The 23,095-nt window shown below is 21.0% G+C and overlaps 1 protein-coding gene across 1 annotated transcript in view; it reads right to left on the bottom strand.

The window, feature by feature from the left end:
- Nucleotides 1-23,095, bottom strand: part of LOC117174210 (peptidylprolyl isomerase domain and WD repeat-containing protein 1) — a 98,684-nt gene that overhangs the window by 3,364 nt on the left and 72,225 nt on the right. Inside the window, exons 7-8 of the mRNA XM_033363075.1 lie at nt 16,341-16,530; nt 9,523-10,098 (exon numbers count right to left, since the gene is read on the bottom strand). Coding sequence (XP_033218966.1) covers nt 9,523-10,098; nt 16,341-16,530 — 766 coding nt within the window. The remainder of the gene's footprint in view (nt 1-9,522; nt 10,099-16,340; nt 16,531-23,095) is intronic.

The raw sequence follows: 23,095 nt of genomic DNA, 5'->3' as shown, positions 1-23,095 counted from the left end.
AAAACTTGAAAAAATATCCGAAAATTTATCAAATATTTCTTAATTTCTTCCAAATTTCTAACTATACTAAAAATTTTTTTTAATCGAATTTTCTTAATATTTTGTAAAACCTTATAAAATAAAATTTCTTTAAATTCTTCTTTGACAAATCTGGATAATTGAAAAATCTTTTTGTAATTTTCTTAAGAATCTGTAATTACATTTTTTTAAATTCGATTCGTTTCCATCAAATTGGAATGAATTTAGAGGAATTTGAGAGAAACGAGAAGAATTCGCTGAAATTAATTTTTAAAAAATCAAACTTAATTTAAAAAGTAATCAATTGAATTGAAAACAATTAAAAAATATGAAAAAGTTCTTTAAATTCAATATATTTTAAATTAGTGCAGAAAAATTAAAATGGGATTCAAAAGAATTCAGGAGAATTCAAAAAGAATTTCAAATCTCTTTAAATTTTTAAAACACTACAAAATGCCTCACTTTCGAAAATACCTGGTTTCAACACAGAACAATAATTTCGTTGGAAAAATTTAATTTTCCATTCGGAATTATTCTCCTGGATAAATTTCATTTTTCTCGAAAATATCCCGATTCAACTTGGAATTAGAATTCATTGTTTTAAAAAATTCCCTGTTCCAGATCGGAATTTCTTTAAATATTCTAATTCCCTGTTTCAAGACAAATTATGATTCTTTTAGACAAATACCAGTTTTAACTAAAACTTGGTTGAAATTAAAAAATTCCCTAGTTCAACTCAGAATTACAAATCTTTGGAAAAATTTCCTGTTCCAACTCAGAATTTTGTTGCTTTTCCAAAATTTCTAGTACTAATTCAAATTCCGGAATTTTAATACTTTCCGGAAAGTTTCGGTTTCAACAAAGAATTAAATTTTTTTGCAAATTTCTCTTTTCCAATTCATAATTTTAACTTTTCTCGAAAATATCCCGTTTCAACTTAGAATTAGAATTAATTCTTTTCCAAAATTCCCTGTTCCAGCTCGGAATTTCTTTAAATTTTTTAATTCCCTGTTATAAGACAAATTATAATTCTTTTAGACAAATGCCATTTTTAACTCAAAATTGGTTGAAATTAAAAAATTCCCTAGTTGAACTGAGAATTACAAATATTTGGAAAAATTTCCTGTTCCAACTCAGAATTTTTTTCCTTTTCCAAAATTTCTAGTACTAATTCAAATTCCGGAATTTTAATACTTTCCGAAAAGTTTCGGTTTCAACAAAGAATTAAATTTTTTTGCAAATTTCTCTTTTCCAATTCATAATTTTAACTTTTCTCGAAAATATCCCGTTTCAACTTAGAATTAGAATTAATTCTTTTCCGAAATTCCCTGTTCCAGCTCGAAATTTATTTAAAAAATTTAATTCCCTGTTCCAAGACAAATTATAATTCTTTTAGACAAATGCTATTTTTAACTAAAAATTGGTTGAAATTAAAAAATTCCCTAGTTGAACTGAGAATTACAAATCTTTGGAAAAATTTCCTGTTCCAACTCAGAATTTTGTTCCTTTTCCAAAATTTCTAGTACCAGCTCGGAATTTGTTAAAATTGGTAAATTCCCGTTTCAAAGTCTGAATTATTATCATTCTGGATAAATTTCAGTTCCAACTATAAATTTGTAAAAGATTAAAAATTCCCTGCTCAAATTAAGAGTTAAATTACTTTTATTTTAAATAGTTTAGAAATCCTTAAAATGCTTCGAAATTTTATTTCGAGATCTTGAAACATCTACGTGTTGTTTCAAATTTTTTTGAAATTTAAAAATAATGTTAAAATTTGTTTACAACTTCTAAATATCTTTGAAAATTATTCGAATTTCAAATAATTTTTCAAAACAAAAAATTATTTTAGATTTTTAGAGCAATCTTAAGAAATGTTAGTATTCTTTTGAAGCCTGTTAAAATTCTTAAAAAGCTTCTCAATTTTTGGTTCAAAATCTGCCAAAATCTAAATTTTTTTAATTCAACTGTAGGCTATTTGCACATAAATTTTGGTACAAATAGCCATAATTCGTTGGTACATGTAGACACTTCGTTTAAAATATTTAAAATCATTTCAAATTTTTAATTAATTTTGAATTTTTTAAAACTTCTCAATATTTCTTAAAATTACTCGCATTTTTAAAAAGTTTAATAGGTGTTCAAGTATTATTTACACATCAAAATTTAACAATTTGACTTTGAAATTAAATTTTGTTAAATAGAACAATAAAAGTATAATGTTCGAAGTTTAGTTTTGTTTTAAATAATTAATTTATAATTACTGGTTTTTAAACTAACACTCAGATATTTCTAAATATTAAGAAAATGTCCTTTTTCTCAATTGAAAAATTTCAAATTGCATATTTTAAAAATGGAATATTTAAGACTGAAATTATATTTGAAATATAATAAAAGCCTTTAATTGTAAATATATTATTTTGAAATTATTTCCAAATATTTAAAAATTAAAAATATATTATATAGTTTCAATAAGGCGATTTTAAATGCTTCTAATTTCTAATTCTTTTAAGTAGTTAAAAATGTATTTAAACATTCTTTAAATTGAAATGTACGTTTGAAAATTAAATATCTAAAATAGAAAATTTTTAAACTGAAAATTTTTCGAATTACGCATTCTAAATTCAATGATATCATAATTGAAAAAGATCAAAATTTAACTATTTATTTAAAACAAAAAACGGTTGAAATCAAAGTTGGAAGGATTTTTTTCTTCTAAAAATTTGTAAAATTCCGGTTCAAAAAATAAATTCACGGTCATTTCCTAGTTTTTCCCCGGTTCGCAAACATTTTTCACGGTCGATAAAGTTAAAAAATTGAACTCTATTCTAAAAATTGTTCCATTTAAAGTAATAATAAATAAACAACAAATTGAACTACTCAAATTGAAACTCTTGACTTTAAAATTAATTCAATAAAAAAGCCCTCAAATTTGGTTTTATTAATAAAAACTAAACACTTCTTATTTGTAGAGAAAAATTTTGTAATTTTAAGATTAAAATCAAATTTAAAATCCTTTTTAATGTCCAATAATCAAGTTGATTTCATATTGGTACAAAGGGAAAACGAATTTTTTTCATTACATTTTTAGAGGGGAAAAAAAGGGAAAAGTTTTTTTTCAGATTGCAATGGGAACATTTGATGGTGGTTGTCCAAAATTGGTTGTTACATTCTTTGTTTTATTAAAAAAATATTTAGAAGCATTGAAAAGATTCAAAATTAATTCACAGCTTGAAATTATTTTTTATCATTTAAACAAAGTGTGTCGATAAAAAAACAAAACTCTTTTTTATCCGAAAATTGTAACTACAAACGCTTTTAATTTTTAACTGCTTAAGTCTTTAAAACTGTATTTTAAAATTCTTTTAGTTCAAATGTAGGCTTAAAAATCTAAAAAAGGAAAAATTTTAAACTGAAACATTTTAAAGTTACACATTCTGAACTGAATGATATCACAATTGTTGAAATCGTTTGAAAATTAATATTTTTATTTTAAAATTAAACTTTTGGTTTAAAAATTTATCTTTTTCGCTGAAAATTTAACTATTCTAGTCAAATATTCATAATTTAGTTAAAAAACACATCTGTTTGGCTTCTTTTTTGTCTTCTTTAATTGAAAATGTAAGTATTTAATTGAAAATTCATGTATTTTGTTGAAAAATTGTTGTTTTTTTATAAAAAATTAAGCTTTTTGTTCTTTAAATACATTTTTTGTCTAAAAACGAATCTTATTGTTTGAAAATTCAAATATTCTAGTGAAATATTCATGATTTTAATTAAAAATTTGAGTTTTATAGTTAAATATTCTTAATTTAATTTGAAAGTTGATGTTTTTTGCTTTAAAGTTGAATTATTCCAGTTAAAGATTCATAATTTTAGTTGAAAATTCAGCAGTTATATATATTTGTATGAATATGAATATTTGTCTTCTTTAATTTCAAAATTAAGTATTTCGTTAAAAACTCATGTATTTTGTTGATAAAAAAATTAATCTTTTTGTTTTTCAAATAATTTTTTAGTTTAAAAATTAATCTTATTGTTTAAAAATACATCTTCTACGTAAATATTCATCATTTTTGTTTGAAAATTACCCTTATTTTGTTAAGAAAAAAATAATCTTTTTGTTTTTCAAATAATTTTTTAGTTTAAAAATTAATCTTATTATTTAAAAATTCACCTTCTAGGTAAATAATCATAATTTTAGTAGAAAATTAATCTTTTTTTTTAATTCAACTATTCTAGTTGAAGATTCATAATTTTAGTTGAAAATTTAGAAGTTAATTTGATAATTATTGTTTTTAACTAAAATGTAACTATTTCATTATCTATTGAAAATTGTTCTTTTTTTTCATTAAAAATTCATCTGTTGGGTTCAATAGGTGCCTTATTTAATTGAAAATTCATGTATTTTGTTGAAAAATTGAATTTTTTTGGTAGAAATTTAATATATATATTTTTTTTTAAATTAATCTTATTTTGTTGATAAAAAAAAATCTTTTTGTTTTTCAAATAATTTTTTTGTTTGGAAATTAATCTTATTGGTTAAAAATACATTTTCTAGTTAAATATTCATCATTTTAGTTGAAAATTCATCTTTTTTTGTATAAAATTTAACAATTCTAGTTAAATATTTATAATTTGAGTTAAAAATTTAGAAGTTAGTTTGAAAAGTAATGTTTTTAACTAAAAATGTAACTATTTCATTATCTGTTGAAGATTCTTTTTTCTTAGTTAAAAATTTACCTTTTGGGTTGAATATTTGTCTTCTTTAATTGAAAATTTAAGTACTTTTTCGAAAACCCATGTATTTTTTTGAAAAATTGCATTTTTTATAGAAAATTATTCTTATTGTTTAAAATTAACCTTTTTGGTTAAAAATTCAAATACTCTAGTTAAATATTCTTCATTTTAGTTAAAAATACAAATTTTATAGTTAAATATTCATAATTTAATTTGAAAGTGGATCTTTTTTTCTTTCAAATTCAACTATTGCATTTGAAAATTCATAATTTTAGTCGAAAATTCAGCAATTAGATTGAAAATAATTGTTTTTAACTAAAAATTCAACTATTTCATTATCTGTTGAAGATTATTGTTTCTTAAATAAAAATCCATCTGTTTGGATGAATATTTGTCTTCTTTAATTAAAAATGTATATATTTTGTTGAAAAAATGTTTTTTTGTATAAAAAACTAATCTTCTTGTTTCAAAAATAATATTTTTATTTTAAAATTAATCTTATGGCTTAAAAATTAATATCTTGGTTAAAAATTCACACATTCTAGTTAAATATTCTTCATTTTAGTTGAAAATTCAAATTTTATAATTAAATATTCATAATTTAAGTTAAGAGTTAATATTTTTGTATTTAAAATTCAACTATTGTAGTTGAAAATTCATAATTTTAGTCGAAAATTCAGCAATTAGATTGAAAATTAATGTTTTTAACTAAAAATGTAACTATTACATTATATGTTGAAGATTGTTTTTTTTTTTTTTTTGTTAAAAATTCATCTGTTTGGTTGAATAATTGTCTGATTTAATTAAAAATTCATGTAATTTGTTTAAAATTTTTATTTTTTTTTGGTAGAGAATTAATTTATTTTTAAAATTAATATTAGTTTTTTGAGAAAAAAATAATGTTTTTGTTTTTTAAATAATGTTTTTGTCTAAAAATTCATCTTCTAGGTGAATGTTTATAATTTTAGTTGAAAATTAATCTTTTTTTGTTAATTCAATTATTCCAGTTGAAGATTCATAATTTTACTTGAAAATTTAGAATTTAGTTTGAAAATTAATGTTTTAACTAAAAATGTAACTATTTCATTATCTGTTGAAGATTCTTTTTTCTTAGTTAAAAATTCATTTGTTGTGTACAATATTTGTCTTATTTAATTGAAATTTTAAGCATTCAGTTGAAAATTCATATATTTTGATGAAAAATTAAATTCATTTGACTGGAAATTAATTTTTTTGTTTGAAAAATAATATTTTTATTTTAAAATTCAAGTATTCTAGTTAAATATGAATCATTTTAGTTGGTACAATATTTGTTTTATTTAATTGAAAATTCATGTGTTTTGTTGAAAAATTGTACTTTTTTTGATAGAAAATTAATATTTTGGTTTCAAAAAAAATTCTTATTTTGTTGATAAAAAAATAATCTTTTTACTTTTTAAATAATTCTGTTCTTAGAAAATTAATTTTATTGTTTAAAAAATCATCTTCTAGTTCAATATTCATCATTTTAGTTGAATATTCTTTTTTTTGTTTGTTTGTTTAAAATTCAACTATTCCAGTTTAGGATTCATAATTTTAGTTGAAAATTCAGCAATTAGAATGAAAATTAATGGGTTTAACTAAAAATGTAACTACTTCATTATCTGTTGAAGATTATTTTTTCTTAGTTAAAAATTCATCTGTTTGGTTGACTATTTGTCTTCTTTAATTAAAAATTTAAGTATTTTGTTGAAAAATTGTATTTTTTTGGCAGAAAATTAATATTTTGGTTTGAAAATTAATCTCATGGTTGAAAAATACATATTTTTGTAATAATTTTAAGTAATTTTCGGCCAGAAAACTAAAAAATTGAAAAAATTAATGTTTTTTAACTTAAAATTTCTTAAATTAAAAGATACATTATTTTCATGTTTAATAGTTTAAGTATTCCTGAAAATCTTTACTATTTTATTTCAAAATCTTGAGATATCTAGAAGTTGTTTTGAATTTTTTCAAATGTAAAATGACATATTTTTAAATTTTTTTCAGAATTTTTAAATATCTTTTAAAATCAATTAAATAAAAAAAATCTTAAAATTCTGATTTATTAATAAAAATTAAACACTTATTATTTGTAGAAAAAATTAATGTAATTTTGAGAGAAATTTAGAAGTAAAATTTAAGAAATTTAAATGAGAGTAAAATCAAATTTAAAATACTTTTTAACGTCCAATAATCAAATTAATGTGGTTAATTTTGTTTTTTTATTAAGGGAAAACAATTTATCTTATTTTCTAGGGGAAAACAAGGTAAAACTCTTTTTTTATCCGCGAATTGTAACTACAAACGCTTTTAATTTTTAACTGCTTAAATATTTAAAATTGTATTTTAAAATTATTTGAGTTCATCAAATGTAGGCTTAAAAATCTAAAAAAGGAAAAATTTTAAAGTGAAAAATTTTCAAATTACGCATTCTAAACTGAACGATATCATAATTGTTGGAATCAAAGTTGGACGCATTTTTATTCCCACAAATTTGTTAAATTCTTGTTTTAAAAATAATATTTTTATTTAAAAATTATTCTTATGGTTTAAAAATTTATCTTTTTGGCTGAAAATTTAAGTATTCTAGTTAAATATTCATAATTTTAGTTTGAAATTGATCAGTTAGATTCAAAATTAATTTTTTAACTAAAAATGTCACTATTTTATTATCTGTTGAAGATTATATTTTCTTAGTAAAAAATTCATCTGCTGGATTGAATATTTGTTTTATTTAATTGAAAATTCATGTATTTTGTTCAAAAATTGAGTTTTTTTGGTAAAAAATTAATATTTTTGTTTGAAAATTAATTTTATTGTTTGAAAATTTATTTTCTAGTTAAATATTCATCATTTTAGTTGAAAATTCATCTTTTTTTGTCATCATCTGTTGGGTTCTTAGATAAAAATTCAACTGTTTTGTTGAATATTTATCTTCTTTAATAAAAAAAATCAAGTATTTAATTAAAAATGTATATATTTTGTTAAAAAACTGTATTTTTTATAAAAAATTAATTTTTTTGTTTGAAAAATACTATTTTTATTTGAAAATTAATCTTATGGTTTAAAAATTAATGTTTTGGTTAAAAATTCACATATTCTAGTTAAACATGAATCATTTTAATTGGAAATTCAAATTTTATAGTTAAGCATTCCTAATTTCAATTGAAAGTTAATATTTTTTGCTTTAAAATTCAACTATTGCAGTTGAAGATTTATAATTTTAGTTTAGAATTCAGCAATTAGATTGAAAGTAATTGTTTTTAACTAAAAATGTAACTATTTAATTATCTGCTGAAAATTCTTTTTTATTAGTTGAAAATTCATCTGTTTGGTTGATTATTTGTCTTATTTAATTGAAAATTCATGTGTTTTGTTTAAAATTTTTATTTTTTTGGCAGAAAATCAATTTTTTTTTTGAAAATTAATCTTATTGTTTAAAAATTCATTTTCTAGGTGAATATTCATCATTTTAGTTTAAAATTATTTTTTTTTAATTCAACTATTCCAGTTGAAAATTCATAATTTTAGTTAAAAATTTAGAAGTTAGTTTGGAAATGAATGTTTTCAACTAAAAATGTAACTATTTAATTTTCTCTTGAAAATTCTTTTTTTTTAGTTAAAAATTTATCTGTTGGGTTGAATTTTGTCTTATTTAATTAAAAATTCAAGTATTTCTTCGAAATTTCATGTATTTTGTTAAAAAATTTAATTTTTTAAATAGAAAATTAATCTTATTGTTTAGAAATTCACATTTTTTGGTTAAAAATGTAAGTATTCGAGTTAAATATTCTTCATTTTAGTTGAAAATTCAAATTTTATAGTTAAATATTCATAATTTATGTTAAAAGTTCATATTTTTTAAGTTAAAATTCAACCATTGCAGTTGAAGATTATGTTTTTTTAGTGAAAAATTCAAACTTTGTTTAAATATTTGTCGTATTTAATTGAAAATTCATGTATTTTGTTGAAAAATTGTATTTTTTGGTAGAAAAGTAATATTTATGTTTAAAAATTAATCTCATGCTTGAAAATTACGTATTTTTGTAATAATTTAAAATAATTTGAAGTCAGAAACATGAAAAAATAATTTTTTTAGCTTAAAATTTCTTAAATTAAAAGATACATTATTTTCATTTTAAATAATTTAAACTACTCTGGAAAGCTTTAAGATTTTATTTCAAAATCTTGAGATATCTAGAAATTGTTTAAAATTTTGTCGGAATTAAAAATTATTATTGAAATTTGTTCCGAACTTCCCAATATCTTTTAAAATCAACTGAATAAAAAAATCTTCAAATTTTTATTTATTAACAAAAATTAAACATTTATTATTTATAGAAAAAATAGCGTAATTTTAAGAGATGTTTAGAAGTTAAATTCAAGAAATTTAAATGAGAATAAAATTTATTTTTCAGGGGAAAAAAAGGGGAAAAGTTTTCTTTCAACTTAAAATGTTTTCAAATAATTTAAAAGAAGTGTGTGTGTGTGTGTCGACAAACAAAACTCTTTTTTATCTAAAAATTTTAACTTCAAACCCTTTTAATTATAAACTGCTGAAGTCTATAAAACTGTTTTGTCTTTTTAAATTCTTTGAGTTAATTCTAAACTGAATGATATCAAAATTATTGAAATCAAAGTTGAACAGATTTTTTTTCTACAAATTTGTAAAATTCCCGGTCAAAAAATAAACTGAAAATTTCCTTTAAAAAAAAATAATAATAATAATAATAATAATCAACTCACCGTTGGCGTGAGCGTTATAAAAAATTGACTTCCATTCGTATTAGGTCCTGCATTTGCCATGCTGAGCGTGTAGGGCCTGTCGTGTTTTAAATGTGGCCTAAATTCGTCCTCAAACTCGCCACCCCAAATACTTTCGCCTCCAGTTCCAGTTCCAGTTGGATCTCCAGTTTGGATCATGAAAGTTTTCATAACTCGATGAAAAATGTGACTGTTGTAATAGCCATTTTTCGAGTGGACGCAAAAATTCTCAACTGTTCTCGGCACATCTTTTCCAAAAAGAGTCACATGAATGTCTCCGAGAGTCGTGTGAATGATCGCATTGTCATATATTTTCTGCATATTCGTTGCTTCCGTCGAAGAAATGATGTCTTCCTTCGACGGTTTCTCGTTGAAAACGTCTCGGTCGCATTCTTGACTTTTTGTGTCGTCGGGCTCGCGTCTTGTGAATAAATAGAATCGATTCTTTTTCAGAGCCGTACAAAATAATGTGGGATCCGGTTTATTCATCTCGAGGGCCGAATTATCCGAAGCTTCCATTTCCACACTGACAGCACCTGCAGTTTTCTTAGCTCTGCCCTAATATCAAATAGTTCAAAATCTAGTCAAATTTGATCAATTAAATTTAGAATATTTCAAAATTGTAATTCCTCTTTTATTCACCATATTCGAATCTCGCCCGGTCAACTTTTTCAATTTTTAATGACGTTCATTCTAAACAACCTTTACTTTATACAGCAGAGCCATACATTGAAAAATAAATGAATTTTGAATCAAAAACTTAAATTTTTCACTAAAAAAAAAAAAACAAGAATTTTTTACACAAAAAATACAATTTTTCAACAGAATTTACATTTTAAAAATAAAAAGTTCACTTAAATAGTTAAATTTGCAAATAAATAATTTAATTTTTACGAAGAAATATAAATTTTAAATTATTAACAAGAAACATTAATTTTCAACTAAAATTATGAATTATTTAACTGGAACGCTCGAATTTTCAACCAAAAAGATTAAATTAAACAAATCATTAATTTTCTACAAAAAAAATACAATTTTTCAACAGAATTTACAATTTAAAAATAAAAAGTTCACTTAAATAGTAAAATTTGCAAACAAATAAATTAATTTTTACGAAGAAATATAAATTTTAAATTAGTAACAAAAAACATTAATTTTCCAAAAACATTATGAATTTTTTAACTGGAACGCTCGAATTTTCATCCAAAAAGATTAAATCAAACAAATGATTAATTTTCTACAAAAATAAAATACAATTTTTCAACCGAATTTCCAATTTAAAAATAAAAACTTCACTTAAATAGTTAAATCTGCAAACAAATAAATTAATTTTTACGAAGAAATATGAATTGTTAACCAAAACTTAAATAATTAAATATTACGTTAAAAAAGTCATGTTTAACCAAATAGAAAATTTTTCAAAAATGTCCTTTTTTAACGAATTCATTTTTTAATGAATATTTAACTGGAACACTTGGATATTTCAACCAAAAAGAATAATTAAAAAAGACGAATTTTCTTTTAAAAAAATAGAATTTTTCAACAAAATACATGAATTTTTAACGAAATATTTGAATTCTAAAGAAAACATAAGAATTTTCAACAAAAACACTTGAATAGTTCAAATAAATAGTTAAATTTGCAAAAAAAAAATTATTTTTACGAACAAATATAAATTTTTAACCAAAATTTAAATAATTAAATATTAAGTTGAAAAAATTAATGTTTAACCAAACAGAAAAGTTTTCAACAGTGTCCATTTTTAACAAAAAATGAAATAGTTAAACTTTAAATTGAACAAATTAATTTTCAACTGAAATACTTTAATTTTCGACCAAATTGATGAATTTTCAAATAAAATTATGTATCTTCAAATGGTAAAGTTAAATTATTAACAAAAAACATCAATTTTCAACTAAAATTATGAATTATTCAACTGGAACGCTCGAATTTTCATCCAAAAAGATTAAATCAAACAAATGATTAATTTTCTACAAAAAAAATACAATTTTTCATCCGAAGTTCCAATTTAAAAATAAAAATTTCACTTAAATAGTTAAATCTGCAAACAAATAAATTAATTTTTACGAAGAAATATGAATTGTTAACCAAAACTTAAATAATTAAATATTACGTTAAAAAAGTCATGTTTAACCCAACAGAAAAATTTTCAAAAATATCCATTTTTAACCAAAAATGAAATAGTTAAACAACTAAAATGATGAATATTTAACTGGAACACTTGGATATTTCAACGAAAAAGAATAATTAAAAAAGAAGATGAATTTTCTTTAAAAAAATAGAATTTTTCAACGAAATAGTTGAATTTTAAAGCAAACATAAGAATTTTCAACAAAAACACTTGAATAGTTCAAATAAATAGTTGAATTTGCAAAAAAAAAACTAATTTTTACGAAGAAATATAAATTTTTAAACAAACTTTAATAATTAAATATTAAGTTAAAAACAATAAATGTTTAACCAAACAGAAAAATTTTCAACAATGTCAATTTTTAATAAAAAATTAAATAGTTCAACTTTAATTTGAAAAAATTAATTTTCAACTGAAATACTTTAATTTTCCACCAAATTGATGAATTTTTAAATAAAATTATGTATCTTTGAATGGTAAAGTTAAATTATTAACAAAAAACATCAATTTCCAACTAAAATTATGAATTATTTAACTGGAACGCACCAATTTTCAACCAAAATGATTAAATTAAACAAATGATTAATTTTCTACAACAAAAAAAATACAATTTTTCAAACGAATTCATGAATTTTTAACGAAATAGTTTAATTTTAAACCAAACATAAGAATTTTCAACTAAAACACTGAATAGTTCACTCGAATAGTTGAATTTGCAAACAAAAAATTAATTTTGACTAAAAAATATAAATTGTCAACCAAAACTTAAATAATTAAATATTAAGTTAAAAAATTAATATGTAACCAAACTGAAACATTTTAAACAATGTCATTTAAAAAATGAAATAGTTGAACTTTAAGTTGAAAAAATTAATTCTCAACAAAAAATACGGATCTGAAATAGTTGAATTTTCAATAAACAAGAAAATTAATTTTTATTAAAAACGATAGATTGTTAACCAAAACTTGAATAATTAAATTTTAAAATACAAAAATTTATGTTTAAACAAACAGATTTATCCCCAACTAAAACTATGGAATATTCATTTGGAATACTTTAAATTTTCAGTTTATAAAATTACTTTCCACGAAAAAAAACTAACTTTCAAAAAAATAATTACATTTTCAAAAAAAGTTGATGAATTTTCAAATAAAATTGTATATATTTAACTGAAATAGTTGAATCTTAAACAGAAAAGATGCATTTTCAACTGAAATGACGAATCCTTAACGAGAATAATTTAATTTTTGACCAAAAAGATTAATTTTCAATGAAGAAGTTTAATTTCTACCAAAAAAGACGAATTTTCGACTAAAAAAACATAATTTTTCAACCAAAAATCGAATAATTAAATGTTAAGGCAAAACATGATTTTTATGCAATCAGATTTTAATTCAATTTCAAACAAATAATTTATTTCCTACCTAACAGATGAATTTCCAATCGAAAATATGAATTTTTAAACAAGAAAGAAAACTTTCAAAGAATTAAAAAAAATGATTTAATAATTAAATTTTAAGTAAAAAAAAAATAATATTTAACCAAATTGATGAATTTTTAACTGAAGCTATTGAATATTTATTTGGAATATTTTAAATTTTCAGTTGAAAAAATTACTTGCCATGAAAAAATGACTTACAAACAAATAGTTACATTTTCAAACAAAGTTGACAAATTTTCAAAGAATATTGTATATAATTAATTGGAATTTTTGTATTTTTAAACCAAAAAGATAGATTTTTAACTGCAATAATAAATCTTTAACGAAAATAATTGAATTTTTTTGACAACAAATATTAATTTTTTGCCCAAGAAGATTAGTTTCTACCGAAAAATAACGACTTTTCAACGCAAGAAGGTAATGTTTTAATCAGAAATTGAATAATTAAATTTTTAATAAATTAATTAATTTCATGCACCCAAATTTCAATCCCATTTCAAACAAATTATTTCATTTTTACCTAACAGATGCACTCTCAACTAAAATGATAAATATTTAACTGGAATAAATGAAATTTAACAGGATAGAAGAATTTTTAAACATGAAACATAAACTTTCAAAGAAAAAGAAGATTTTCTAAGAACAAAAAAAAAAACAGATTTTTTAGCAAAATACTTGAATTATTAACAAAATAGTTGAATTTTTGATCAAAGAAGATACATTTTTAACCAAGTAGTTGAATTTTCAAACAGAACAAAAAATAATAATTTTTACTAAATAATATAATTTATTAACCAAACTTAAATAATTAAATTTTAAGTTTAAAAAATTAATATTTAACCAAACAGATGAATTTTCAACCACAACTATCAAATTTTCAATTAGAATAAGTTAAATATTCATATGAAAAAATTACTTTTCATGAAAAAAATGACTTACAAACAAATAGTTACATTTCCAAAGTTGACGAATTTTTCAGTAAAATTGTATATATTCCACTGGAATATTTCAAAGAAAAAGATGATTTTCTAACAACAACAAATATATATTTTAACAAAATACGCAATTTTTTAAAATTTGTTATTAAAGAAGACACATTTTTAACCAAATAGTTGAATTTTAAACAAAACATAACAATTTTCAACTAAACCAATGGATCTTCAACTGAAATAGTTACATTTTCAAAACAAAACAAAATAAATTTTAATAAAAAACATAAATTATCAACGAAAACTTAAAGTGAGAAATTTTTTAATAAAATCGTAAATATTTAACTGGTATATTTGAATTTTATACCAAAAAGATGAATTGTTAACTGAAATGATGAATTTTTGACCAAAAAGATTAATTTCCAACAAAAAGACGATTTTTTCAACTAAAACATTTAATTTTTCAACTAAAAATTTAATAATTAAATTTTTGGTCAAAAATTGAATTTCATCCAACCAAATTTCAATTCCATTCAACCAAATAATTTCAATTCCAATCTGAACGTTGAATTTCCAACTAAAATTATAGTTATTTAACTAAAATACTCACATTTTTAAGCCTTAAGAAAAATTGCTAAAGAAGAAGCTTAATTTTCAAAGAAAACGAAGATTTTTTAACGAAATATGGGAATTTTCATTGAAATAGTTGAATTTTCAATTAAAAAAGACAAAAAATTCTTGAATTTTTAACTAATAATGGAACAGTTAAATTGTGATTCAAAGGAATTAATTTTCATCCAAACTGATGAATTTTCTCAAAAATAAGACGAATTTTCCACAAGGTAAATACATTTTCAAACAAATAGTTTAACTTATAAATGCAAAATATTAATTTTTTACCAAAATAGTTAAATTTTCACCGAAAAACCATTTAACAAAACATTTTAACTTTTAACCCAGTTGCTGAATAAAAAGAATTTCTCAACATTCCTGAGAAAATTCATACTTATTTTTTATTTCGAAAAATAAGTTTTAAGAGAAGGTATACGAAAATTTTAAAAACATTTCAAAAAAGTTTTGAAAAATGTCGATTTTTTAATATTTGGAAATAAAAATGTTGAACAAATTTCCATGGGAAAATTTGACTGTTTGTTTTTTATTTTGAAAAATGAATGTTAACGAGAGCATTTAAAAAGACTGTAAAATATTTCCAAAATTGTCATAAGAGAATCTGGAAGGTTTGTAAGCCATTTTTTTCAATTTCAGAATTTTAAGAAAATTTGTTGACAGTTTGAACAGTAATTATAAAATATATATATATATAAAAGATTTAAAAGTTTTGGAAATGATAAAAAACATCATTTGAAATTTGAAAAAATGTACATTTTTGTAGATTTCGAAATTTTTTAAGAATTTTGAAAAGCTCGAAAATATCAGGACGATTTGACGGGAAATTTTAAAATTTTGAAAGATCATTCCAAATTTTAGGAATAGATCGACTACAATTTTCAAATATTCCTGAAAAATAAAAAAAAATCATACTATTTCAAAATATCTGTAACGTTCAATTTTTTTTCCAATTTTGTCAAGAATCTTAGGAAAATTATATATTTATATAACCTTAAAAATAAATGAACAAATAAACTTCAAAAATAAATGTTCGTTAGAAATTTTTATTTTGTATTCAAAATTATGTATTTTAATTGTCTACTAAAAAAATATTAATTTTAACAGAATACATAAATTTTCGAACAAATTTGACATTTTTAAAGGAATTTTCAACCTTTAAGAGATTTTGAAGAGATTAAAAGTATTGGAAAACTTGAAAAGATTTCCAGAAATTTATAATATATATTAAAATTTCTTTTAAACTTCCAAGTCCAAAATATCCTTTGAACTGAATCAAATTTTCCCTAATATTTTTTAAACCCCGTTAAAAATATATTTAAAAAATTTTCCAGATTCTTTTTCGACAACTTTGAAATCTTAAAAAAAATCTTTTTTAATTTTTTCAAGAATCGTAAGAAAATTATATTTATATAACTTAAAAAACAAACTGATAATATTTATCTCCTTCTTCTCACATCCCAGAATCTAATTTTAGCTCGAATTTAGATATTCAAATTTTTTAACAATTAGAAAGTTATCAAAAATTTCTTATTTTGTCTACAAATATTATTTTTCCGGTAAATGTAAAAATAAAAGATTTTTAAAAATATTATTTTGACAAATTAAAAAATAAATTAAATTAAAAATAAATACATTTCGGTTAAATACCTGAAAGAGAGCCAACTGCATTGGTCGAAGATTCTCGGGTTTTCCTATTATTCTAATACATCGATTTGTATAAATATTCACAAGCTTGATTCCAAGCATTGTGCTGTAAAAAATCATATAACCAGATTCATCAAACACAATGTTTCCCAGATTCGATTCAGTTTTGTCCAATTCCCTCTCAACAGCCATCCTAAAATACAATTTAAAATCCTAAATCTCACAGATTTTTGTATTAAATTAATTAATTATTTGTTGCTTAAAATTATTTTGCTGAAAATGCAACAACTTTTTTTTTAAAGTCATACTTCTTGGGTGAAAATCAGGGTGGCCGTTTTAATCGAAGGAAAAAATTCCCGATTCGCAAACATTTTTCACGGCCAATGAAATATGAAAACTCAAACTATATTTTAAACATTTTTCCATATAAAGTGATAAACAATAAATATCAAATCAAAGTATTCAAAATGTAGAACTTTTATAAATTATAGCGTTCAAAGATTCAGATTAAGTTTCAAAAATATAAATCCACGTTAACATTTTCAATAGTCTAAATTAAAGAATTAAGCAATGAACCTTAAAAATTTTCAAAATTATATTATTTTAAGTAATTTTCAGCTAGACACATTAAAAATTGAAAAATAAGTTTTTTAACTTAACGGTTCTTAAATTAGAAGTTAAATTATTTTTATTTTAAATAGTCTAGGCATCCTTCAAAAGCTTTAAACTTTTATTTCAAAATCTTGAAAAATCTAGAAGTGGTTTTAAATTTTTCCAAATTCAAAATAATTTTTGAATTTTTTGTCAGAACTTTAAATATATTTCAAAATTGCATTTTTTCTAAAACTTTTAGAAAATCCTTCACATTAAAAAAAATTAAATTGGAATTTAAAAAATAACAATAGAACACTTATTATTTGTAAAATACAAAAGAATAAACATTTTCTTAAGATTCTTAGGAAAATTGAAAATGATTCTTCACTTTGAAAAATTATTGTAACCGATTTTTTAAAAAGAATTTAAGAGATTTAAAAAATAATCAAAGAAGAACATGGAAGATTTTAAGGATTTAATTTAATTTTCTGGATTTTCAAAAACTGTAGGAAAATTTCGATTAACTTTAAAATATATTTAGAAGTTCGGGGAAAAAAATGCTTAAATTACTTGAAATAATTTAAAGTTTTTAATCAATTTTGAATCGTTTCAAAACTTCTACATATATCTCAAGATTAATAAAAAAATTTCTACAAATAATAAGTGTTCAATTGTTATTTACACGTCAAAATTGAACAATTTCACTTATAAATTACACAACTTTGAAATAGAACACTTAAAATTGTAACGCTAAAAGAAAAAAGTTCTTTGAAAATCTAAAGATTCAAGGCTTTCTATGTAAAAAATTCAGTTTCAAATTGTTTTCTTTGAAATATTTGGTTTCAATTTACTCGTCTTAAATGAACAGTGAAATATTGCTAAATATTAAATAGTTATTCTTTTTCTACATTAAGAAATTTCAAATTAAATGGGATAAAAATTTAATAACTTAGACTCGCAATATTTTTAGTTTAATAAAAACCTTTAATTATGACTATATTATTATGAATTTATTTTCAAGTTGAAAATAATAAAACGCACGTTTTCATTTTTTAATAGCTGAAAAAATTAATAGAAATAATATATTAATAAATTTATTTATTAAATTTAATATAAAAAAAATATAAAGGAATACCTGAAACTCTGAATTAAACATGTATTATTGATAAATCATGAAAAATTCGGATTGAAACAGTTACAATCTGGAAATTCTCAAATTTTAAATTTTAATTATTTTTAAAACTGTTAAAATCGAACTTGGACAGATTTTTCTTTTGAAAAATCGTGAAATTCCCGTTTTCCCGGTTCGACGGCCATTTTTTAAAATAAAAAATCTTAGATTTTAATAACTTTTAATTAGAAAATTTTTTTTAACCTCTAAAACTGCATTTTAAAATTCTTTAAATTAAAATATATGCTTAAAAATTAAAAATGGAACATTTTTAAAGTGAAAGATTTTCGAATTAAGCATTCTAAATTGAATGATTTAATTATTTATAAAAATCACAATTACAAAATTATTTAAAAACAATTTAAAAATAAATTCACTGCAATTTCCCGGGTTTCCCCGGTCATTTCTCGGTCTTCCAGGTTTCCCGATCCAACGGCCACCTTGAAAATTCAACTATTTTCTTGAACAATTATCTTTTTGATTTAAAAATGTATCTTTTTTGTGGAAATTTAATCTTTTTTTTAAAAGTGCAACTGCCTGGTTAAATATTAATCTGATTCAGATAAATACTTTTTTGTTCATAATTAGCTGATTTGTAGAAAATTCGTGTTTTTGAATCCATAATTCCATAAATTTTATAGAAAATTTAACTACTTGGCGCCTTTCTTGACAGAAAACTTAACCCATTGGTTGAAAGCTCAATTACTACCTTAAAAGTTAATTTTTCTGTTTCGAAAATTCATAATTTCAGTTAAAAATTCGTTCTTTTAACTGCAAATTTAAATATTTTATTAAAAATTTAATTAATGGGTCGAAAATTGAAAATTTGTGCTGAAAATACATATTTTCGGCTATAAAATTCAAAAATTGGGTAGAAAAATTTAACTGTTTTGTTGAAAATTGATCTATTATGTTGGAAATTCGCCTTTTTTTGACCGAAAATCCATTTTTTCGTTAAAAAAAAAACTGGTTAAAAATTAATCTGGTTTAGTTTAAGATTCAAGAACTTTGTTGAAAAGTAATTTTTATTGGTTAAATCCATCTGTTTTAAATTTTTAATTAAATTCTTTTTTGTTGAAATATAAACTATTACAATTTTCGGTAAGAATTTTCTTTGAAATTTCGCGCTTTTTTGTTAAAAATTAAAGTACTTTGTACAAAATTCAACAATTTCGTATAAAATTAAAGTTTGTGCAGAAAACTCCTTTTTCAATCTGAAAATAATTCTCATGCATAAAAATGTATCTACTTCACTTTTGCTTAAAAACTGATCTTTTTTCGTTTAAAAATTCAACCATCAGTAAAAAGTTCCGAGGTATTCAACCGATTTTTTAGCCATAAGTGTAAAAAGATTATTTTTAAATGCACGGAAATGAATATGAGAAGAACGTGTTGTTGTGTGAATTTATTTTTTGATCTTAGAAAAATTTGGTTGAATTAATTTTAATATTAAATTATAACTTTTTACTGTAACAGCAATCGCAAACATAATATATAAATACAAAATTTTAATAAATAAATAAATATTTAATAATAAATATATTTTAAATTATTGATTTTAAACATTTTTAATTAGAAATATACTATTTTTATTTCATTAAACTATAAATCATTCCATTTTCAAAATTTTAGCATGAAAATAGTTAGTTTTTCTTGTTTTGAAATTCTCCTATTTTCGACATTTTTATCTCAAATTAATTTAGAGATTATTCTATCCAAAGTAAAATTGTTTAGTTTTGAAACATAAAGGCCAAATTTAAAAACAAGACAGTTGAATTTTCTAACAAAAAGGATGACTTTTTAACAAAATTGCTCAATTTTGAACAAAAAAATAAACTTTTCAACTCAGTAATAAAATTTGTAACCAAAAGAGATTAATTCTCAATAGAAAATATAACATGTACTTAATATTGTGAACAAGAAAGATTTTAATTTTAAATAAAAGACAGTTGAATTCTTCCCAAAAAGACGAATTTAAAAAAAATAGTTACCAAAAGAATAATATTTAAATTTTTAGATCAAAAAATTGATTTGGAGCCACAATATCAACCAAAGAGATAAATCAACTAAAATGTATTTTCATTTCAAACTAAAAGCAGTTGAATTCATCCTAAAAGGACGACAGTTTTTTTTCAAAAACAGATTTATTTACAAACCAATCAAACTAATGTTCAACAAAAAATATTTTTCAGTTCAGAAAGCAAATAAGTTTCAACCAATAATTGAATTTTCGAACAAAAAAAAACGAATTTTACACAAAAGAGTTGAATTTTCAACAAAAAAAGATGACGTTTTACGAAATTTTAAAAAATGTTAACCAAATAATTACATTTGAACTAAAATAGTATTAAATGATACATTTAGCCATTTACTAAAATAGAAACAATTGCTATTTAATTACTATAAATGATTTTTTATGATTTTTTTATTTAATTATTACAGGCTTTCTACTCGGTTAAGAATTGTTTTTTTCTGGTTAAAATTTTTATTATTTGGTTCAAAATTGAATTATGGTGTTAAAAATTCAACTGTTTTGTAGCAAATTCATATTTACGGCTAAAAAATTCAACAATTTGGTAGAAAATTCAACTAATTTGTTGAAAATTTATCTATTTTGTTGAAAATTCGTCATTTTTGGTATAGAACCAATTTCTTTTGTTAAAAATTCAAGTATTTGGTTAAAATGTCCCTTTTTTGTTGACGATTCAAGTATATTTTTGAAAAGTGTCTTTTTTGTTGGTTATATCCAAATGTTTTTTTTTTAATTTTAAATTAAAATATTTTTTTTGTAAAAATATCCACAGTTGAAAATTACGTAATTTTCTTCAACTATTTTTTTTTATTGTTCAACTATTTGGTAAAAAAATAAACTGTTTCGCAGAAGAAAAGTTTTGTATTGAAAATAAATTCTCTTAAATTAAAATTATATATAAATATTTTAAAGAAAAGATATCTCTAATAAAATTATATACTTTTTTTTAATATTTGTGATGTTGTGAAATGAATATCTAAATTAAATTTCAAAAATATGACCATATATATATTTTTTTAATTAGTTTAAAAGATTATCAACACATTAAATTATTACACAATTAATTATTAACTGATATATTTTTTTCTCAATGCATATTAAATTAAACAAATATTAAAATTTAGCTTTTGTCTAATTATCAAAATAAATTGATGATTCACTTGATGTTTATATAATTAAATGTTGGTTATAATTTGTATAATAAAAGTTTATTTTTACATAAAATACCCCGATTCCATTAATATAATTTTTCAAATATTGTTTATTTTGTATAATGAGTATTTGAATTTAATTTGCTGAAATATATGTAAATATATTTTAATTTTTTTTAATTATTATAAGAGGCTTCTAATCAATACAAATTAAAAATTTTTTTAATGTGTTTTAACTAAAATATATTTTCATTTTAAATTGAAAAGGATCACCGTTTTAGAAAATTTCTGAATTTTCAAAAAAATAATTACATTTTTTATCAAGAAGTAGAATTTTTGAAATAAAAAAAAAATCAACTAAGTATTCAGTAATTATGAAACTGTTTTCATATAAAAAAGTGATAATAAAACTAACATTTCCACAAATAGTAAAACTTATTAAATTCTAGGAAAAAGATGTGTTTAGAGTTCAAATAGAGAATATTCAATGATATATTTAGCAATTTACTAAAAAATAAATTATTCTTATTTAATTACTATAAATGATTTTTTTAATGATTTTTTTTATTTAATGATTACTCCTTAAGAAAATGTTTTTATTCTTTTGAAGCCTTTCGCAATTCTTAAAAAGTTTCTTTTTTCTATATCTCAAATTTTTTCTACAAATAATAATTCTCCAATTGTTATTTATATATCAAAATATAACAACTTTAATCACAAATAAAACATTTTTTAAAAAGATCAATCAAAATTGTAACGTTCAAAGTTGAAAAGCTCTTCGAAATTGTAACAATTCAATCGTCTTAAAATAAACAGTTAAATATTGCTAAATATTAAATAATTATTCTTTTACTTAATTTAAAAATTTTGAAATTAAACTGATTCAAAATTGGATATTTCAGACTGAAAGAATATTGTATAACAAATACATTATTATGAAGTTATTTTTTAGTTGAAAATATTTTATAAAGTTTTAATAGGGTGACCGTTTTAATCGAAGAAAAAAATTCCCGGTCATTTCTCGGGGTTTCACAGTTCGCAAAAATTTTTCCATTTAAAGTAATAAAAAATAAACAACAAATTAAAGCATTTAAAGTGGAACTCTAGATTTTTAAACTTTTAAAATTAAAAATTTAAAGTTTTTCAAGTCAATAATTACATGAAAATTCAACAGTTCAGCTTATAAATTAAACATTTTTTAAATAGAACAATAACAATTGTAAAGTTAAAAGTTTAAAAGCTTTTCGAAATTTGAACAATTCAAAACTTTCCATATCAAAAAATTAATTTTCAAATTGTTTACCTTTAAATATTTGGCTTTGATTTAATCGTCTTAAATTAACAGTCAAATATTGCTAAATATTAAATAATTATTCTTTTTCTTTATTAAAAAATTTCGAATGACATGGGTTAAATATTGAATATTTTAACTGAAACGATATGTTTAATTTAATAAAAGCCTTTAACCCTTAAACGGCCAAAACGCCACTACCGGTACACTGCTTTTCAACAGCCAATAACTAAGACTATTCGACACTAGAAAAAATTGAGACACATATATTTTTATTGCTTAAGATCTCCTCTTTCCGACGGTGCCAATGCAATTCCTCAAAAAATTTATTTATTATCCCAAAATGCAGTTTAAACAAAAAAAAACATGATTTTTCGTGCGTATTTTTTTTTTTGTGAACCATTTTCCAAAGCTTTGCGAGTCTGTAATTAACCTGGAATCTCACTAACGGGTGGAATAAATGTCTAAACTTTGAGAATCCATGGTTCAAAGATCGATTTTTCGTTTTAGTATTTTCAA

The sequence above is a fragment of the Belonocnema kinseyi genome, chromosome 6 (genome assembly GCF_010883055.1).
Source record: "Belonocnema kinseyi isolate 2016_QV_RU_SX_M_011 chromosome 6, B_treatae_v1, whole genome shotgun sequence".
NCBI classification, from domain to species: domain Eukaryota; kingdom Metazoa; phylum Arthropoda; class Insecta; order Hymenoptera; family Cynipidae; genus Belonocnema; species Belonocnema kinseyi.
This window is presented reverse-complemented; position numbering and strand designations above follow the sequence as displayed.